This window comes from Rhinolophus sinicus, chromosome 6 (assembly GCF_057876585.1).
Source record: "Rhinolophus sinicus isolate RSI-liver-muscle chromosome 6, RSI-T2T, whole genome shotgun sequence".
Taxonomy (NCBI): Eukaryota; Metazoa; Chordata; class Mammalia; order Chiroptera; family Rhinolophidae; genus Rhinolophus; species Rhinolophus sinicus.
The window spans coordinates 44,101,305-44,119,901 of NC_142506.1; the positions used below are offsets into that span (position 1 = coordinate 44,101,305).

Below are 18,597 nucleotides of genomic sequence, written 5' to 3' on the forward strand. Positions count from 1 at the left end.
GCCGCCCTGCGCGGAAGAACCGCCCCCAGCCGCCGCACCACCACCGCCTAGCGAGGCATCCCAGGCCCCGCCCGGGACTGCAGCCGCACCATGGACTCTTCCAGTTCATCTAACTCATGTTTCTCCGTCGGCTCCACCAGTCCCGGCGCTGTGGTGCTCCTTTACTCGGTAGGCGTCCGGGGGAACGAGGCCCGGGGCGGGCCTGAGAGAGGACCCCCTTCCCCCAGTCCTGGTTTTCTCCGGGACGCGTCCCCCGGCCCGAAAGAGTGGGTCCCGACTTCCCCGACGAGGGCTTGGGTGAGTGACTTGGTTTCCAAGGCAACGGTGTGTCGCTGTGTGTGTAAACGGTGTACGCTTTTGGAAGTTTCTACCGTGATGGTCCCTCTGGTTCCTTCCCACTCGTTGCCTCTTTTCCTCCACCTGGCGCTGGGCCTTCAGAAAGCCCTTGGGACAAGCAGGAGGCGTGAGAATTCGAGGCATCCGCGTCGGCGAGGGCCTGTCGGCTCCCTTTGGGGCAAACCTGAGAAACCTGCTGGGCCTCCCCAGCCGGAGACAGCCCGCCCGCGCCGGCTCCCCGCCCCGCCCTCGCGCTGCCCCGACTTTCCTGGCAGGAAAGTGTTTGGCGTGTATGTGGACATAGAGTTTTTACAACTGAAATCTTTTTCTAAATCTGGGAACAATTGGAACGTCTGGAAATTTTCACTGCCTGTTTTTGTCTTCCGTATATCGTTGTACTTCTCCACAAGTCATTTTGGAAGACGCTTAGTGTCTCCACTTGCCTTTGCACCCCCAACTGCCTCTCTCTCTCTGCTTCTCTCGCTCTCTCTCCCCACCGCCTCCTTCATTCACTCTCTCGCTTTCTCTCTCCTGATTTTAACCGTTCTTCTTTGCCAACAAAATGTTAGTCACTCACAATTTTCATGAAGAAATTATGAGGTGAAAGCATTGTAGCTCTCAGGATTGCACGATCCTGGGGTAACTTGTTTTTTTTAAAACCACTAGATTAATTTTTATCTACTTTAGGAGGAAAAAGAATACATCGTAAAGGCATGTTACCATATCCTAGCGGTTAGTGTCGGTTTCTGACTCTAATGTTAATTTGTGTAGAAAAGTCAAAACAAGGAAGACAGAAAAAAGCAAGATAAAACCAAAACATACAGTTTCAAAAGAGAAAATATATATTTATACATATATAACTCTGGGCATATAATTGCTATTAACTATCCACTTCTGTCAGGCTTATCACTTTAGCCTCTGGGCCTTCTCACCCCACAGTTCTCTGGTGGAAATACTTTGACCTCCAACTTTACTCCAGAGGGAGTAGTATGCAGGGAAGAGGGTGGCTGTGTAGTTCTGCCTCACCGTAGGTAGTTTTTTCAGTCCTAAACTGGTTTGTGAATTGTAAAAGAAAGAGTTGATTTGTTACTTCCCCATTTACCAGTGATAAGACTTTTGTCAGCTTTTCACGTGAAAGACTAAAGTAATTTTACATACGAGCTTTTTCTACTTCTGAAGCTGGATAGGAACCCTCTTGTGACTGCACAGTTTTTACTCTCATAACAACCTGACTCGCTTACGATTTCAGGCTGCCCTTATTAATTTCCTCAGCCACACTGTGATTGTGCAACACTCTAGCTAATCTGAGAGTGGTATTTGAGATATTTAAGGTACTGCTGATTGTAGCAAACATTGCAGCAATGGGTACCTTAGTCATTATCCTCAATGTCCAAGATACAGAAATTAAACATCCAGCCCGTGCTTGAAAGGACTTCAAAGGAAGTCACACAAGTCACCAGATGAGTACAGTGGAGTGGGGCAAGGGCAGTGGTTGGAGCGTACACAGTAGGTGGTGCGAGTTCCGAGTTCCGAGAAGGAGCACCTGACCTGGCTGGGGGACTCTAAGAAGGCTTCTAAGAGAAGGTGACACCTGAGCTGAGTGTTTGAGGTGCGAATGGGAGATGCGGGAGAGGAAGATGTCATGGAAAAAAGCCATCCCCTTGCATGTTTGGGAGAACCAAGTAGGGGAAATGAGAAACGAAACTGAGGAAGTGGGCAGAGATTATTTCCTAAAGGAATATTCTGTATCACATTTACCCCCCTTAATGATAGAATCTTCACTTTATGGGAAACCGTTTACGGATGACGGCGTCTGTATGTTTGAAAGTCTAAGAGGACTGCTAGGTTTCTGCATGTCCTTTGTGTGGGTGACCTCTCCTACTTCACTTAGGTAGAGACTGTAGAAAGAGAATGCAGCTGGGGAAGGAAGCTGGTGCCGTGATCAGGAGCTGTTGGGACGCGATGGCAGTAATCCCGAGAAGGGAGGAGAGCCTGAGGTCAGGCAGTGGCAGTGTCTGGGGAGAAGGGAGCTCGGGGAGTCTGTGATCTTTGGGACGGTTGAGTGTGGTGGCTAAGGAAAAGGACTCTGAAGTTGACCTCGGTGTCTGATTTGGCAGCTGAGTGGGTGCTGATGCCTTTTGCTGACAGAAACTGGGAGCGAAGCAGGTTTAATCAGGGCGATACAATAATAATTTCAGTTTGGGATGTGTTCAGTTGGAGATGTGAGAGGCAGAATTCATGATTTTTAATTTGTGGATTAGCATTGATGGACCATGTACATCACAAGGGGTTCGGGAAACATCCACACAGTTAGAAATATGCTGACAGAGCAAAAGAGGAAGGTCTGGTCTAAATATACAGATTTGGCAACCCTAGCAAGGAACGGATCTCTGAAGCCATAGATAGGTCTGCTTGACACCTTTCGGAAGACCACAGGAGAAAAAGGAGACGGGATGGGTCATCACCGGCATACCCATAACCCAAACTGTGGCTTCCTGTTAGAGTCCCAATGAAAAGTGTGGGCTCCTTACAGTGTGCTACAGGAACACATAATCGGGCGACTGCTGCCTCTGATTTTGTGGTCTTGCTCACTGGGCCTCAGCCACACTGGCCTGTGTTTCTCCGACAGCGAGCACACTCTTGCCTTACCTGCTTGTGGTCCCCTCTGTGTGGCACACTGCGTTCCCCCCAGCTTTGCCGGCTTTTCTTATTGCGGTCCCCACAAAATACCTCCTCAGGGAGGCCTTCCCCAGCCGTTGGATCTGAAGCAGCGCCCCACTCACTCTTTCTTGTTAGTTGCTGTTTTATTTTTCTTACAGTCTCTTTCCAGTGTTGTGCTGCAGTGTCTTGTACTGGCTCTCAAAGCTGATTGTTAAATTTTCATGAAATTTGAGAGCCCTTGTTAAAACTCAGCCATGATTTAAAATTAAAGATTAAGTTATAAATTTACAATTAAATAAAATTCTGTTAAAATCAAAACTCAGCACTTCCTAAGTATTTTACTAAATTCCACTATTATCTATGCTTTTGAGGTTATTTGTGTCTGTTTATGATACTGTAAGGTAGAAATCCTCCCCGATGGTGGCATCTGTCCCCAACTCCGTGTTCAGTGAGGTTGTGCCGGTAGCTTGACGTCTGCCCTGGCGGGACTGCGTATCCCACAGGAAGCGACAAAGGTTGTGAATCGGGCTCTCCCAAGGTCCACGCTGGCCAGCACGCCGCCACTGGGGGTGGCATCCCAGGGAAACGTCCCTGTGTACTTGTCTGTATGTCTTTGGGGCATATGAGCGCCCTCGGGGCACGTTTCTTGTCTGCCTGCTCCTGCTGTGTTCTCAGCCTGTGGACAGAGCCTGGTGTTGTGGACTCTCAGCCACTATCTGCTGAGTGAGTGGAACCTCGGGGGCACTGGAACGCGAGGGCCAAGGAGCGGCCTGCTGTGCAGATTAGGAGAGAACGCAAAGGGTGGGGGAGACGTCACCTGAATCTTCTCACGTGGGCTCCTTTGTATTGTGCCCCTGGGTGCGAAGCCATGTAAATATGTTTATTTTATGATGGTAACTACATCTCCAGAACGACGTAGGGAAGCACAATTAATAATGAACCCTGGCTGTGTGTAGGAACCCCTTGGAGTACTTTCAAAAATAATTCTGATGCCCAGGTGCCCCTCACAGACCAAATTAATCAAGAATCTCTAGGGAGCCTGGACATCAGCGTTTTTTAAGTGGCCCAGGTCCTTTTAATGTGCAACCTGAGTTAAAAGCCGCTGGAGTAGACGTGGGGCGAGGGCCCGATCGGGACGCGTGTGAGCGTCAGCCTGTGAGTATTGGAGAGTCGTCATCAACAGGGCTAAAGAAGTGGCTTCGCTCAGGAATTTTTCTCTCATTGTGCAGTGATTGAGTTCCTGCTGAGAACTAGGAATACAAAATGTATAAGACACATTTTCTCCCCAGACAAGGTCACAGTCTTGTAGGGGAGACACCAAGTACAAGTTTAAAGAAGTATTTTAGGTGCCGTCATGAAAGTATTAAAGGTTCGGTAAAAACTCAAAGAGGAAGGTGACTGGTTGAGTCCAGGTTTAGGGGAGAACTGGGAAATGGTACACAGCGGAGGTGAACGGGGCTATGGTGAGTGATGGCCGAGTGCTTTCCAGATGGACAGCAGGCAGGGCCATTTGTAAGGGCCCTGTCTCATAACAGGTGCCACCATGCATGAGGGACTGAGTCTGTCTGCGTCACCACTGTATCCCCAGCACATAGCACAAGGCCAAGCATGTAACCGGTGCTCAAATACTTGACAATGAGCGTTACTCTGAGAGGTAGCAACTTGAACAAAGACGTGTGGGGAGCCAGGAGACAGCGTAGCTTGTTTGGGGAAGTCCAGGTCTTTGTGTGGTCGGAACAAACGGACGGTGAGGGAAGGGCTGGGGTCAGATGCTGAGAAGTGTGGACTTGATCCTACAGGGAACAGAGACGCATGGAAAGATGGTAGATGGTCGTATTTGGCGAGCTTTTCAAAGTAGAAGTGCCGCCTGCACTCCCTTCCAGGTCCTCGTCCTCAGGAGTCTCTCCTTCCCTCCCTCTCCCATCTTTCTCTCTGTACACAGAGATAGGTAGGTGGGTGGGTGGAGATGGATGGGTAGATGGATGATAGATAGATAATAGAGGATGGATAGGTGGATGGATAGATATCCCTGGCTGATTCTGATTCTTTTCCCACCCCCAGAATCACTAAATGGAAAGTCTCTAAGATCCCTTTTATCCCTAAAATTATACACCGTGTTTCCCCGAAAATAAGACCTAGCTGGACCATCAGCTCTAATGCATCTTTTGGAGCAAAAATTAATATTAGACCTGGTCTTAATTTACTATAAGACCGTGCATAACATAAGATAATATAATATAACATAATATAATATAATAATACTGAGTCCTACATAATATAATATAATATAATATAATATAATATAATATAATATAATATAATACCGGGTTTAATATTAATTTTTGCTCCAAAAGACGCATTAAAGCTGATGGTCCGGCTAGATCTTATTTTCGGGGAAATACGGTAATTTATAATGGTAGTTAGTTGCATTCTACCAACTCAGAGCCTACATAACTGTATGTTACTTTATTAATGAGAAATGTGAAATTCGAGAAGGTTCTCCAGACTTATAAGCCAGAGTATGTGACGTGTGACGACAGCAGTTTTACACCCAAACCCCAACAGGTAGGTTTTTCTCTCATATATTCTCTATACTCTATGTATGTGGGCATTAAGATGTTCATGTTTGCATATCGCACATGTTCTACACGGTGCTCTTTGTTTCTGTTTATACTCATTATGCCTAATCCTGGTCGCAGTTTAACATTCTGTAGTTTTTTTCTATCACCTCGACATTTAGTCACTCAATTATTGACCAGTTATACATATTCCAAACACGGCTCGAGGTGGGAAATGCAAAGAGGACACGCACTGTCCTGTCCTCGAGGGATGCGTAGCAGAGTGGGTACGTTGGGTAGTAGTATGTACTCCGTGTAGTGGGTGAGTAAAGACGTCCTAGTGAGGAAGACAGGAATTCCATCGGGGAACTCACGGAAGAGTGATGCCTACTCAAGGACAGCAGAGGAACAGAAGGGCCTTCTAGGCAGAGGGGCCGTGTGCAAAGGCCCTGAGGCACGTGGAGGATGAACTGTGTTGGGGGAATGCAAATCACTCGCTGCTGAGAGGACCAGAGCGCCGTGGGCCATGAGTCTGGAGAGCGAAGGAAAGGCCAGGCCACAGAGGTTCTCAGATGACACCAGAAGTGGTTAGGTCTTATTCTGAAGGAGATGGGGGTGGGGTCATTTAAGTATTTTACACATGGAACAATTTGGTCAGAATTGTGTATTCAGAAGAGTACCTGGCAGCATGGAGGATTGATTCAAAGGGGGCAAAACAGTCAAGGAGACGTGCGGAGGCTGCTGTGGTAAAGAGCACAGGCTGGCTGCATGACCAAGGAGTGGCCATGCCCGTTCCAGGAGGGGTGCACTGCGTTGGTAAAGGTAAAGGGGGAGGGGGGTGGCTAGACTGATGCAGAGGAATTACGTGGCCTGGCGGTTGTTGGTTAGGATTTCAAGCAGATAATCATGTTGCAGGATTGTGCAGAAGAGGAATGAGTTCCGTTTTAGAAAGGCCAAGTGTGAAGTGTTGGGGACTAGGTATGTGCATGTATAACGCACACTTTTTTGCCTGAATTTGTGAGGGAAAAATAAGGATGTGCATTATATTATACAGGGGTAGTACTAATTCCATATCTTTGTAAACGTTTTTAATTCTTTTATTTATGCATATGAGTTAAAAGGGTAACTCTAGAAATCAATAATGATATCCGTATGCAAAATAACACCCTGGAATACGATAATTGGTTTTGCTGAACTTTCAAAGAGTTCTTGGCCTTCTGTGATGTGTAAATATCGTAAATCTGTTACTAGTATATAACATTTCTTATACCTTGTATCTGTTCTTGTGTATTGTAATTATTTGTTACATAAACTTTCTTGTACCATAATATGTTAAAAAATAAATACTAAAATTCCTTTATAATACAAAAAACAAGTAACTAAAAGTAAACAATTAAAAAGTTGAATTAAAAAATTAAAATGAAAGATTTTTTTCCTGGAAAGTTTGGGCCAAAAACATGGGTGCGCATTATACACGGGAGCGCGTTACACCTGGCAAAAGAACGGTAGTTATTATAGTAGGTGAGAACGCTCAGCCCAGGTGTGGAGTGAAGAAAGGGATTGGAGATGCCGACACATTAAAGGAAGTGGGAGGAAAGAAGACATACTTGCAGTTTGGGGAGGAAAATTTCCCCCGGGTTGAGAGTCACTGGATTAGAGAAATGAGATGGATTTCTTGCCGCGACAAGAGAGTCATGCACAAAAACCCAAAGAAGGAAAATTTCAGGATGGTTGGAGGTAGGAAAAGGACGGTATCACGCCATGGCGAGGTCTGGGAGGATAAAGACTAAAAGAGGCCAGGGTTTAATGACTGCATTCAAGAGAAATAATGTTATAGCAATGAATGAACAATCATCCAAATGTCTGACATTAAAATAATGTTGTGGAGGAAACTTACATGACATGGAGGAGTGTTTATGACAGTAAGTGAAAAAACCAGGTGGCAAATCAAAATGTGTGTGTGGTAGGGAGGGAACACGTCCACATGCATAGAAAACGCACTGAAGTGGTCCCTGGGTCACAGGAGGACACGTGATGGTAATTTGTTTCTTTGTGTCTTATTCTGTCCTCCACATTTTTACAATGAACATGTGACTTTGGTAATTAGAAAAAATTAGGGAGCATAACGTAATTATGCATCCACTGCAATGTTTTAAAACAATATTTAATATAGGGAAATAATAATATAATTGAAAAGCCAAGATAAACTATGGTATGGTCCATGTTTTAAATTTTAAAACTAAGTATTTCTATAGCTATGAATGAAAGAAAACAAGAAAACTAATAAATGTTAAGCGTAGTTATTCCTGGGGTATAAAGTTGTGGACAGTTTTTATTTGCTTATGTTTCCATGTTTCCAAATTTTCCATAATTAAACATGATGGGTGGTGTAGAGTAGAGGTTGGAGCGAGGTCTGTGAAGCCATAAGGCTGGATGAAGTTTGAATCGTGTCTCTGCCCTTGTGAGTTGTGGGACCTCACCTGGGTGAGTTGTTTCACTTCTCTGTGCCTTGGTTTCCCCGTTGTAAAACGGGGGTCATGACAGAAACTACTTCATAGCTGTCAGAGGTTTGCTCCGAGGATTGTTCCTTTTATATACACAGAGGGTGCCAAAAAAATGTATACACATTTTAAGGAAGGAAAAAAGTATTAAAATTGTAATACTTAATATATACCAATAATGAAAGATGAGTACAAGTCATGTGTATACATTTTTTTGGCATCCCCGGTATATAAGCATTAAAAACAGGATTGTTCCTTAATGTATATAAAGTTCTTAGAATAGTGCCTGATACTTAGTAAACAACTGTACACGTTAGCTGTAATTATTTTTATTACTACTCTGACTTTTATAATCAGAAAACAAACTTCAGAGTTAGCATTGCCTGATGAACAAACGTTGGACAAGTTGGGTTGCAGCGGGTGGAGAGCAGAGAGTAGGCATGGCAAACAGACCGCTTGATTGTAGCTTATGTGGGAGCACGCTTTATTTTTTTTTTTTTAAAGATTTTATTGGGGAAGGAGGAAAGGACTTTATTGGGGAACAGTGTGTTTCTCCAGGACACATCAGCTCCAAGTCAAGTTGTTGTCCTTTCAGTCTTAGTTGTGGAGGGCACAGCTCAGCTCCGAGTCCGGTTGCCGTTATTCAATCTTAGTTGCAGGGGGCGCAGCGCACCATCCCTTGCGGAAGTCGAACTGGCAACCTTGTAGTTGAGAGTATGCGCTCCAACCAACTGAGCCATCCGGCCGACCAGGAGCTCAATGGCAGCTCAGCGGCAGCTTGTTGTCTTCATTCTAGTTGCGGAGGGCGCACCTCCCTGGCCCATGTGGGAATTGAACCTGCAACCCTGCTGCCCAGAGCTCACGCTGTAACCAACTGAGCCACCCATCCGCCCAGAGCACACTTTTCTTGAGTGAATTTTCCTTTTGTTTGCACCCATGTACTTTGATTTGATTTGACATTATTTTGAATTTCTTATATATGCTTTGATTTAATTTTTAAAGCTAAGTAGAAGAAACAGCACATTTATCAATGTGATTGATGAAACCTTATACAATTGGTCAGATTACAGCTTAACGTCTCATCTTTGCTCGTTGTTACCTCTCCCAAAGGGGTACTGGCTTTACAACGATAGCAGTCAGAAATATAAAAATAAAGTATTATAATTCAATATCAATGTGTCGATCCTAATTATCGCTAAATTTCTTTTTCTTGGTGAGTGAAAATCTAACATTAGAACAGTCTGCCCTTGTTCATATGTCACAGAATAAAAATGTTGGCAAAAAGGGAACCTTCCCAGGTAGTCCCCGATATGTCCTAACTTATGTAACAGTAGGTGCATTACTTTCTTTCGTTTGCCTTATCCACAGAAGGAGATCAAAAAGTGGGATGAGTTTGAAGATATTTTAGAGGAGAGGAGGCATGTCAGTGACTTGAAATTTGCAATGAAATGTTACACACCTCTTGTCTATAAGGGAATTACTCCGTGCAAGCCGAGTGACATTAAAAGCCGTGTTCTCAGTTCTGAAGAGGTTCACTATGTCATTAAACAGGTAAGTGGTTCCCTCTTCAACCACAGCCAGGTTTGCTCATTGTCACCAAGTTCTTTCTCTTTTTGAATCTGTGAATTCATTTTGCTATCTTTCATGTGTGTTTTTAGGTTTAGCTGTATTCACATGTTCATCAAATGTTGTCGTAGCCACGATGTGTGGTAACCTCTCCACGAAAGGCTGGGGGTCTGGCAGAGCGAGGTGCACAGGGTTCCTGGCCGCTAAGTGTATAGTCTGGTGGGGATCGATACCAGCCGTGCGGTCAATTGGGATACGTACAAGACACGCGAGTGGGAGCCCACCGTGCAGGGGCTCTAACTAGTTAGAGGGGCAGCTGAATGTGTGTCGGGAGTTAGAGGCCTGAAAGATAGATGAGGGATTTTCCAGGTGAAGTGGGTGAAAAACAGTGTTCCTGGCAGAGCTAATAACTTTCCCCATGGTTTTCAAACCTCAGTACACATTAAAATAGTTGGGGAGCTTTTAAAAAATCCCTGTGCATTGATCTCACCCCATGCCAATTAAATCCCAATGTCGGGGAGGAGCCAGCGTCCAGTAGAAGCCCAGTGAGTTCCACAGTACAGCTGAGGACTACCGGCTTGTGTTAAGGGCCAGAGAATACGCGTATTCACAGCACTGACAGTCATCCAGCACGACCAGACCAAAGAAGCAAAGAAGGGGTAATAGTAAGAAGTGAGGCCTATGTAACCACATGGAGGAATTAGATCTCACCCTGCAGCAGTGCAAAGCCACCAAGCGCTCTCGACTTGGAGTGTGGTGTGAGCCGTTTGTTTTAGGAACACTATTTGGTGAAAATGCAGGCAGGAAGTCAGCGGGTGCTGCTGCTCAATGATCACTCTGTGGGGCCATAGTTCCAGGACTGGTGAGTGGTGTAGAAACAGAGAAAGGGACAGAGTTGAGAAGTGCGAGGAGTGGAGTGGTCCTTATTGACGACCAGCTGGGTGAATGAAGTGGAGGAAAGGAAAGAAGCGAGATGGTACGGCCATTCCCTGAGATAGGCAGCTGGGGAGGGGGGGAGGGCTCCGGGGAGACGCCGAGCTCCTGTAGGACAGACCTCTGGCAGGCGCCCTTTCCCTTTCCTCTGTCTCCAGCCTGTTTTTCTCAGTTGACTTCTTCCCTTTAGTCTGTAAGTAGATCCAAGGCCACTAAAGTGTACATTTTAAAGTGATTAAAAAGGCAAACTTTATGTTATGTGTATTTAATCATAATTTTTAAAAACGAGAGTCGCAGGTCCAAGTTGGGAAAGCAGTTTTGCTTCAACTGTGATCCTCCCTCTTCTCCTTCTCACTCAGACTTCCAGCTCTTCATTCTCTGGCCACTGTCTTTGCTCCCCAAGCTGCTGTTCATTCAGTCTTCAGGCCATCGATACTCAATGTGGGTTCTTTTTGACTGTGAGACCAAACCTTTCTTGCTGCATCACTCTTTCAGAGAACCTCTGAGTGAAATGAAGGAACACAGGTTAAGAGGAAACAGTTTATCCTTGACCCACAGTCTTGGGCCTGTTGAATTGAGCTCTCAGAAAGATAAGCTGTGAATCGAGACCACATTTGTGAATGTGCTAAATGCCACTGGACCGCTGACTTCAAAATGGCTATTTTCTGTTCTGCTCATCGCATTCCAATACTGAAAAGCAAGATACGTCCTCACTGTGTGTAATGGGCGGTTGGGAATCCAGTGTGCCATCCTCTGACCTTCTGTGCCTCATCCTAAAGTAGAGCATTCTGGATAAGTGCCCTGTCACACACAGTTCGCTCCTTCTCAGACTGCTTGTTTAGTGGAAGTTAACGGGATTAAATTTGGCTCCCTTGAGGACAGAAACTGTGACTTGTTCACGTCCAGGCCCTGGGCAGTCCAGTACACGCCAACATTTTGTTCTTTACCCAAAGATGTGCTAGGCCATACGGATAAAGAAAGTTCCATTGTGAGATCGCTGATGTCACTCATTCTCCTTGGATAGTTTGGGGAGATTTACACCAGTGTCCTATCGATCTGATGCACTCTGAGTGGTATTTCCGTGTTTTTCCTTTGTATGTCCCTTGTAGTAGCATTGAACAAACATATTAATTAATCTCCTGAAAGGACACTGGCTCATGGGGGATAAGCTTATTAACAAACCAAAGGGGAAGGTGAGATGTTCTCCTCGTCTAAAATGCTGTCCTAGAAAGCCGCCTCTCTGAATTTCTAGTCTTTAAAAATGTGTATTTTTGTGATGTTGGGAAATAAACTATGTCTCTTTAAATTAAGGAGAAGACATGCCACTTTTGAGTTCTACCATCTTGGCCCGTTTGGAACTTGTCGTGTTGGTTTGAGGGAAAGAGCGCTAGCTTCTTTCCGCAGACCGTGGCCCTGCTTTCTCTCCCCTAGCTCTCCAAGGACTCCCCGCAGTCCGCGGCTGCCCTCCAGGAGGAAGCCAGTGAGATCCTGGATGAAATGAGCCACAATCTGCGCCTGGGAGCCATCCGGTTTTTTGCCTTCGCCCTGAGCAAAATATTTAAACAAATTTTCTCCAAAGTGTGTGTAAATGAAGAAGGTATTCAGAAAGTGAGTATTGCTTGTTGAAACAGCCTCTTCTTCAACCCCTGACTCTTTAGTCAGCTCCAGACTTCTCAGCCTGCCCTCCGTGGGCAGGTCCAGTCATCAGCCTTCCGTCTGGCAGAAGAGGCTCTGCCTGTCTGGCGGGTGCTGTTTGCTCCTTGACCTTCAGACCTACAGACTTCAGACTAACTTAGTCCTGATGTCAGATGTTCACATAGCCATACAGAAGTCACGCACACCATTTCTGTAGATGCGTCACCTACACGCCCTGCAGTCCTTTAGCCTTTCCTGCATGCTCTGCTGTGTCTCCTGTAAACAAGTCCTTCTGTGGTGCAGTTATCAAAATAAGCAAACGAGCTGGTACAGTACTGATAGACATACCTTACTCATATTTCACCAGCTGTCCCAGTTAAGTCTTGGCTAGCAAAAGGAAATCCTGCATCCTGTGTTCATGTCTCCGTAGACTCTTACTCTGGAACATTCCTTAGTCTTTGTGTTTCATGATATTATTTCTGAAGAGAGCAGAAATAATGTCTTATGTCCCGCGTTTGGGTTTGAGTGATGTCTTCTCATTATTAGACTCAGGCTGTGTCCTTTGGGCAGGTAAACCTCAGAAACCACGTGTATTCCTCTCAATGCATCTGGTCAGGATACCTGGGGTCAGTAGTGGCCAGGTTTCTGCACGTGAGGTTGTTACCATGCTAAGGTCAGGTTGTCTGCCACCTGGAAAAGTTAAAAATCAAGAGACCAGGTTGGTGGGAAGGAAAGCAGGTTGACTCCGAATGTCGGCGTCTGGGAGGACGGCAGACCCCTGTCCAAAGGCCACCTCCCCGTTCCTAGACCGGGCAGAATGGTTCATAGGTACAGAAGAAGAAGAACAAAGCGAAGGGGGAGTCGGTCAGGCAGGGCGGAGGGCGGACATCCTTCCTGGGATCTGGTCTGTTTTAAGATAATGTTATCTCCGGACTCAGACTCAGACTCCCCCGTCGCAGCCTGGGGCTTTATGCGCCACCAGTAAAAACTGCAAGGGAGTTGCAAATGGACTCCGGGGTCCGAGCACCTGAGGAGGGAGAAACTGCCCTTTCCAGGTTAGGATTCTGCTGATTAAATAGATTAACGAGGTATGTGTAGACTTAGGAAAGGGAACAAAACAGAGTTTTTAAGTTATTAGTGAGGGGAGAAACAAAACAGCTGAATATCAGGGTGGATCAAACTGCAAACTAGCTAAGTCTAACTACGTTATTGAGTCCCCGAGTTTCACCCTTACTAAGTTACTGTTCCTCCCTTTGTAATTAACAATGGTCTCGTGGAGAAATACTTGGAGGATGGTTGAGTGTCCTGCTTTTTATCATATTTTCCTTCAGTAGTTTTACATCCACTGATGATTTTTGCACAAATCAGTTATTACTCTAATGATTGTCAAATGGTGGTTTTTGTAATTCCATCACTTCTATTATTTAATAGTTTGCTTTTTCCTATAAGGAAGCGCTTTCTCTGTGTTGATTATTTTATTCATTTATGCTTTTAATATTTTCTCTTGCTAGGAAATAGGAAGCTCTCACCTCCTTTGGCCTTCCTCTTCTTGCCCCTGAATGTTTTTTTATATTCAGTCGTGTACTTTTAAGTCCTTCTTTTTCCTGCTATGACGTTTTGGATTGGATCTGTCAGAGACTGTCTGCTGCAGTGTTTGGGGCCAGTGGGTGTTCGCTGGCCATGTCTTAGCTGATCACAACTTACCTGCTTCAGTTTGTTGTACTTAGATTTCAGGAAAACACATAACACCTTGATTCCAGTGGATGCTTTCTGAGGTTGAATCTGGAAGCTCAAATGCACCCTCCCAACTGCATGGCTCTCATTCTCCCTGGCAGTGAGTCCAGTGTTTACATAGAGAAGCTCCATTCCTCTCTTTTGTCCTGATAATTCACAGATTTTGTTCGTAATGTCCCCGCGAGGAGTTGTGTTCCCTCTTTCAGCAGACAAGCAGTCTGGTGCTACAGTTCACAGTCGACTACCATTCAGACTGACTTCAGCCCCATTCCCAGCTCCACGCGCCATTTTTTAGCTGTATGACCATGTCACAAGCAAGGCAGCCAACACGTGGTATTAAACAGTGCGTGTGAAATGCTGGGTATGGTGCCAGCTAACGTATGTTAGTGCTCACCACTATTCTTAAGAGCCGTATAAATGTACATGTTTAATGTTCTTGCATTATGGAGATTGTTTACTGGAACTCAAATAAGTTTTGTGTGTGTGGTAGGGGCTGCAGAAAAACATTAGTATTTCTTCTATACGTACACACATCTTCCATGTTCTGCGTTGAGATGTGATTTTAACAACATGAGTACTGAAATTACTGAGAATGTGCCATTAATTTATCTTAAAGCTACAACGAGCCGTCCAGGAGCAGCCGGTGGTCCTGCTGCCCAGTCACCGGAGTTACATGGACTTTCTATTGTTGTCTTTTATTTTATACAACTACGATTTACCTGTGCCAGTCATCGCAGCAGGCATGGGTACGTGCTGTTCTTTTACTTTTTTAAATTATAAAAATGAAAATGTTCACCGGAATGACTAACAATACCAAGGTATTTGAAGAAGATGATGAAAACAACCTCTCCCTTCTTCCTTCCAGTTGCAGCCTGTGGCGGTTTGTGTTACGCCCTGTGCTGTGCTTTGTTGTGCCCACGCAGATGTAGGAAGTGTATATGCCCACAGGGTTTGGGGGTTAGGTTTGAACAATGAGATTGTACTACTTTGTGTGTCATGTGCCTTTTGCTTTTTTTATTTGATAATAGTAACTATGGGTCAATAAATAGATCTAACTTTTTTGTGTATTTTTAAGTTCCAGTAAAATACACATAAAACTTACCATCTTAACCATTTTTAAGCATACAGTTCAGAGGCATTACATTCATAGTGTTAAACTACCATCACCACCATCCATCCACAGAAGTCTTTTCCTCTTGCAAAACTGAAATTCTGCCCCTAGTAACCACTAGCTTCCATTCCCTCTGTCCCCAGCCCCTGGCACCCACCTTCTCCTCTCTGTCTCTCTGTCTCTGTGACTGTAACTCCTCTAGGGACCTCATATGCGTGGAATCACACAGTAGTGGTCCTTCTGTCACTGGCTTATTTCATTCAGCATCAGGTCCTCAGGGTTCATCCCTGTGGTAGCCGCTGTCAGCACGTCCTTCCTCTTTAAGGCTCATATTGCAGTGTGTGGATGGACCACATATGTGTCTCCATTCATCTGTCGGGACACTTGGCTGGCTGCCACTTTTTGGCCATTGTGCTGCTGTGAACACAGGTGTACAAATACCTATTCAGGTCTCTGTCTTTAATTCTTCCAGTCTGTACCCCAAAGTATAATTGCTGTTTTCTATGGTAATTTTATTTCTAATTTTTTGAGGAACCTCCATACTGTTTTCCATAGTAGCTGCACCATTTTATGTTCCCACCAACAGTGCACGAGGGTTTCAGTTCTACATCTTCTCCAGCACTTGTTATTTTCTGGTTTGTTTTTTCCTGTATATAATAGCCGTGCTAATTGGTATGACGTGGTGTCTCAGCTTTGTGCTGCCACTTGATTTGCGTTTCCCGAATGACTATTGGTGCTCAGCACTGTTTCAGTCCTTTTTGGCTTTCGTGTATCTTCTTAAGAGAAATATCTGAGCAAGTCCTTTGCCCCTTTTTAAATCGGGTTGTTTGTTCTTTCATGCTGAGTTGTAGGGGTTCTTTGTATATCTGGATATTAACCCCTCATCAGATAAATGCTTTCCAAACATGTTCTCCTGTCCCCCACCCCGTGGGCTGACTTCACTCTGCCGATTTGTCCTGTATGCACGGAAGTCTTTAATTCTGACCCAGTCCAATGTATCCATTTTTTTTCTTTTGTTTTCTGTGCATTTGGTATCATATCCAAGAAAACATTGCCAAATCCAATGTCATGAAGCTTTTCCCGTTTTCTTCTAAGAGTTTTATAGTTTTATGTCTTAGATCCATTTTGACTGAATTTTTGTACATTGTGTGAGTGAGGTAAGGGTCCCACTTCATCTCTCACATTTTGAATAGCTACTCGTATGTAATATTCAGCAGTTTAGCTATATCATGATTTAGTAGGTTTGCTGTTACAAACAATTTTACAACATTTTTATATCGATGCTTTTATTTCTGTAGGATTGATTCCCCAAAGTAAGATTGCTAAGGCAAAGAAATTATTCATCACCTTTCAAGGCAGCCTGCGAGGCTGGCGTTCAGGGGTATACCTTGGTCAGTAAGTGCAGTGAACAGGGAGGTCAAAGTCCCAGGAACTTGAGCGCTTTCAAAGCGGTTTCGTCTGCATAGACATGTGAGGAGCTGTTTGGAAATAAAGGAAAATGATAAGAACGCCTCCTCTTATTCTGGGTTTGCTCTGTTTACTCTGTGCCACTAAAAAAAAGTGGATTATTTTTACCTAGTGGGTGAAAAGGAAAGGTGAGCGCTTGTGTGGCCTGGCTGTCCAGAGCATGCAGGACATATGTTGGTCTGCTGTCAGCTCCTCAGTGGTGCTGACTAAAGAAATGGGCGTGACGACATTGGTCCAGTTGTCACATTACCTGCTGTTGCCCTGTCTTTAGCTGCTCTGGTTATAAACACCGAGGTGCATGGAGAGGCACAAGGTGACTTCCCAACAAGCACCTGCCCAGGGTCCCTTTTTTCCATACTCCTATCAGGTGTCTCTTCTTTGGGATTTTAATTTCAGAAAGTACAGGTGCTATTATCACGGGTGTCCCTTACATGCATGAAATCCTTCTTAATGGAGTTTGAGATTAGATCTGCATAGACAGTTTCAGGATCCGCAAATAAACGTTAGCCCTCCTTTATTTTTAGACTTCCTGGGAATGAAAATGATCGGGGGGCTGCTGCGGATGTCAGGTGCCTTCTTCATGCGACGCACCTTTGGTGGCAATAAGCTCTACTGGGCCGTGTTCTCTGAATATGTCAAAACCATGCTTCGGGTAAATGCACATAATTACTGAGTGCTTTCAAGCTATGTTTGCTTTTCCCCCCGATGTTTGCTATCAGATCTTATTTAAATTCTTAACTTCTGAATGGATAGCTTAGCTGTATTTTTCCTCTGAAGGAATGCGCATCCCCTCAGCCGGCTGTTTCCTCTGTGTGGCTCTGGTGTGAGTGTCACTGTAAGCTGTGTTTGTTCACAGGGCTGGGCGGGAGCTTGGGGGGTGGACTCAGAAGAAACATTGCTCACTTTGAGCGTAGGCAATGGGTTTTGTGTTGTGTTTTGTTTGTTTGTGTTTTCTCTTTAAAGAATGGTTATGCTCCTGTTGAATTTTTCCTCGAAGGGACAAGAAGCCGCTCTGCCAAGACACTGACCCCTAAATTTGGTAGGTCACTTACAGACTGCAGGAAAAATACAAACCCAAAGGCTTTAGATGCAGTGTCATCAAAGCTGCTAGTAGAACTTGACACTTTTTGGCACGGTATTCTTTTCTCTGTAAGTGTAACTGTTTCTTTAATTTTAACTGTTTCTATTTCTGGGCTTACTATATAACATACACTTTCAGTATCTTCCCATTTATGTGCCTTGTTTTCTCTGCTCTTCAGTATTTATGAAAAACCATTTCTCCCTGTGTTTACAGGTCTTCTGAATATTGTGATGGAACCATTTTTCAAAAGAGAAGTTTTTGACACCTACCTTGTCCCAATTAGCATCAGTTATGATAAGATATTGGAAGAAACTCTTTATGTATATGAGCTTCTAGGGGTTCCCAAGCCAAAAGAATCTACAACTGTACGTAAAGGACGCCAGACCCGACCTTCTTAGAATTTAGAGGAAACTGGTTTGCACGTCCATGGTTTCTGAATTTCCTCCTTGTTTCCTTTTCTCCTGTCGTGACACTGTTAGGGATTGCTGAAAGCCCGGAAGATTCTCTCTGAAAACTTTGGCAACATTCACGTGTACATTGGCGACCCCGTGTCTCTTCGCTCTCTGGCAGCCGGAAGGATGAGCCGCAGCCCATACAACCTGGTCCCAAGGTGTGGGGTGGTGTTTATGAAACCCTGAGGGAAACCTGAGGGTGTACATTGTGGTGCTCGACCACCTGTAGGGCTGCATCTTGGTCACCTGAGATCACACATCAGGGACGGGGAAGGCCCCAGGTACAGAAGGATACTCGTGTGTCCAGAAGCGCTCCCTGCAGGGCAGCGTTCATTCTGCTTGGGCATCCGTGTCCAACGGACTTACAAGTGGGAAAAATGCAGCATTGTTAACAAATGCATGCATGCAAATAGTTGCGCACTCTTGGTAGGCCCCCCCAAAGTGTGTACTAAGTATTGTTTTTGATCCTAGAAAGGATTGTCTACTGATAATGAATGGGAGTGGGTCCCTGCTCAGAAAGGGAATAATTTTATGAGCAAGGAGATGAATTGGGTCCTTTCAG

General features: G+C 44.9%; 1 protein-coding gene across 6 annotated transcripts in view; it reads left to right on the forward strand.

The window, feature by feature from the left end:
* Positions 1 to 28: 28 nt before the first annotated feature.
* GNPAT (glyceronephosphate O-acyltransferase) overlaps positions 29 to 18,597 on the forward strand; it is a 30,433-nt gene continuing 11,864 nt past the window's right edge. For 2 of the 6 annotated variants that reach the window (XM_088799075.1, XM_088799078.1), the window contains exons 1-9: positions 91 to 297; positions 9,425 to 9,607; positions 11,987 to 12,163; positions 14,541 to 14,670; positions 17,027 to 17,154; positions 17,280 to 17,337; positions 17,500 to 17,541; positions 17,797 to 17,948; positions 18,063 to 18,193. In XM_088799075.1, coding sequence (XP_088655201.1) covers positions 91 to 297; positions 9,425 to 9,607; positions 11,987 to 12,163; positions 14,541 to 14,670; positions 17,027 to 17,154; positions 17,280 to 17,337; positions 17,500 to 17,541; positions 17,797 to 17,948; positions 18,063 to 18,193 — 1,208 coding nt within the window. Of the gene's footprint in view, positions 298 to 9,424; positions 9,608 to 11,986; positions 12,164 to 14,540; positions 14,671 to 17,026; positions 17,155 to 17,279; positions 17,338 to 17,465; positions 17,542 to 17,796; positions 17,949 to 18,062; positions 18,194 to 18,597 lie in introns of all 6 variants that reach the window. The other 4 variants (XM_074316453.1, XM_088799076.1, XM_019757365.2 and 1 more) reach the window with 4 other exon arrangements.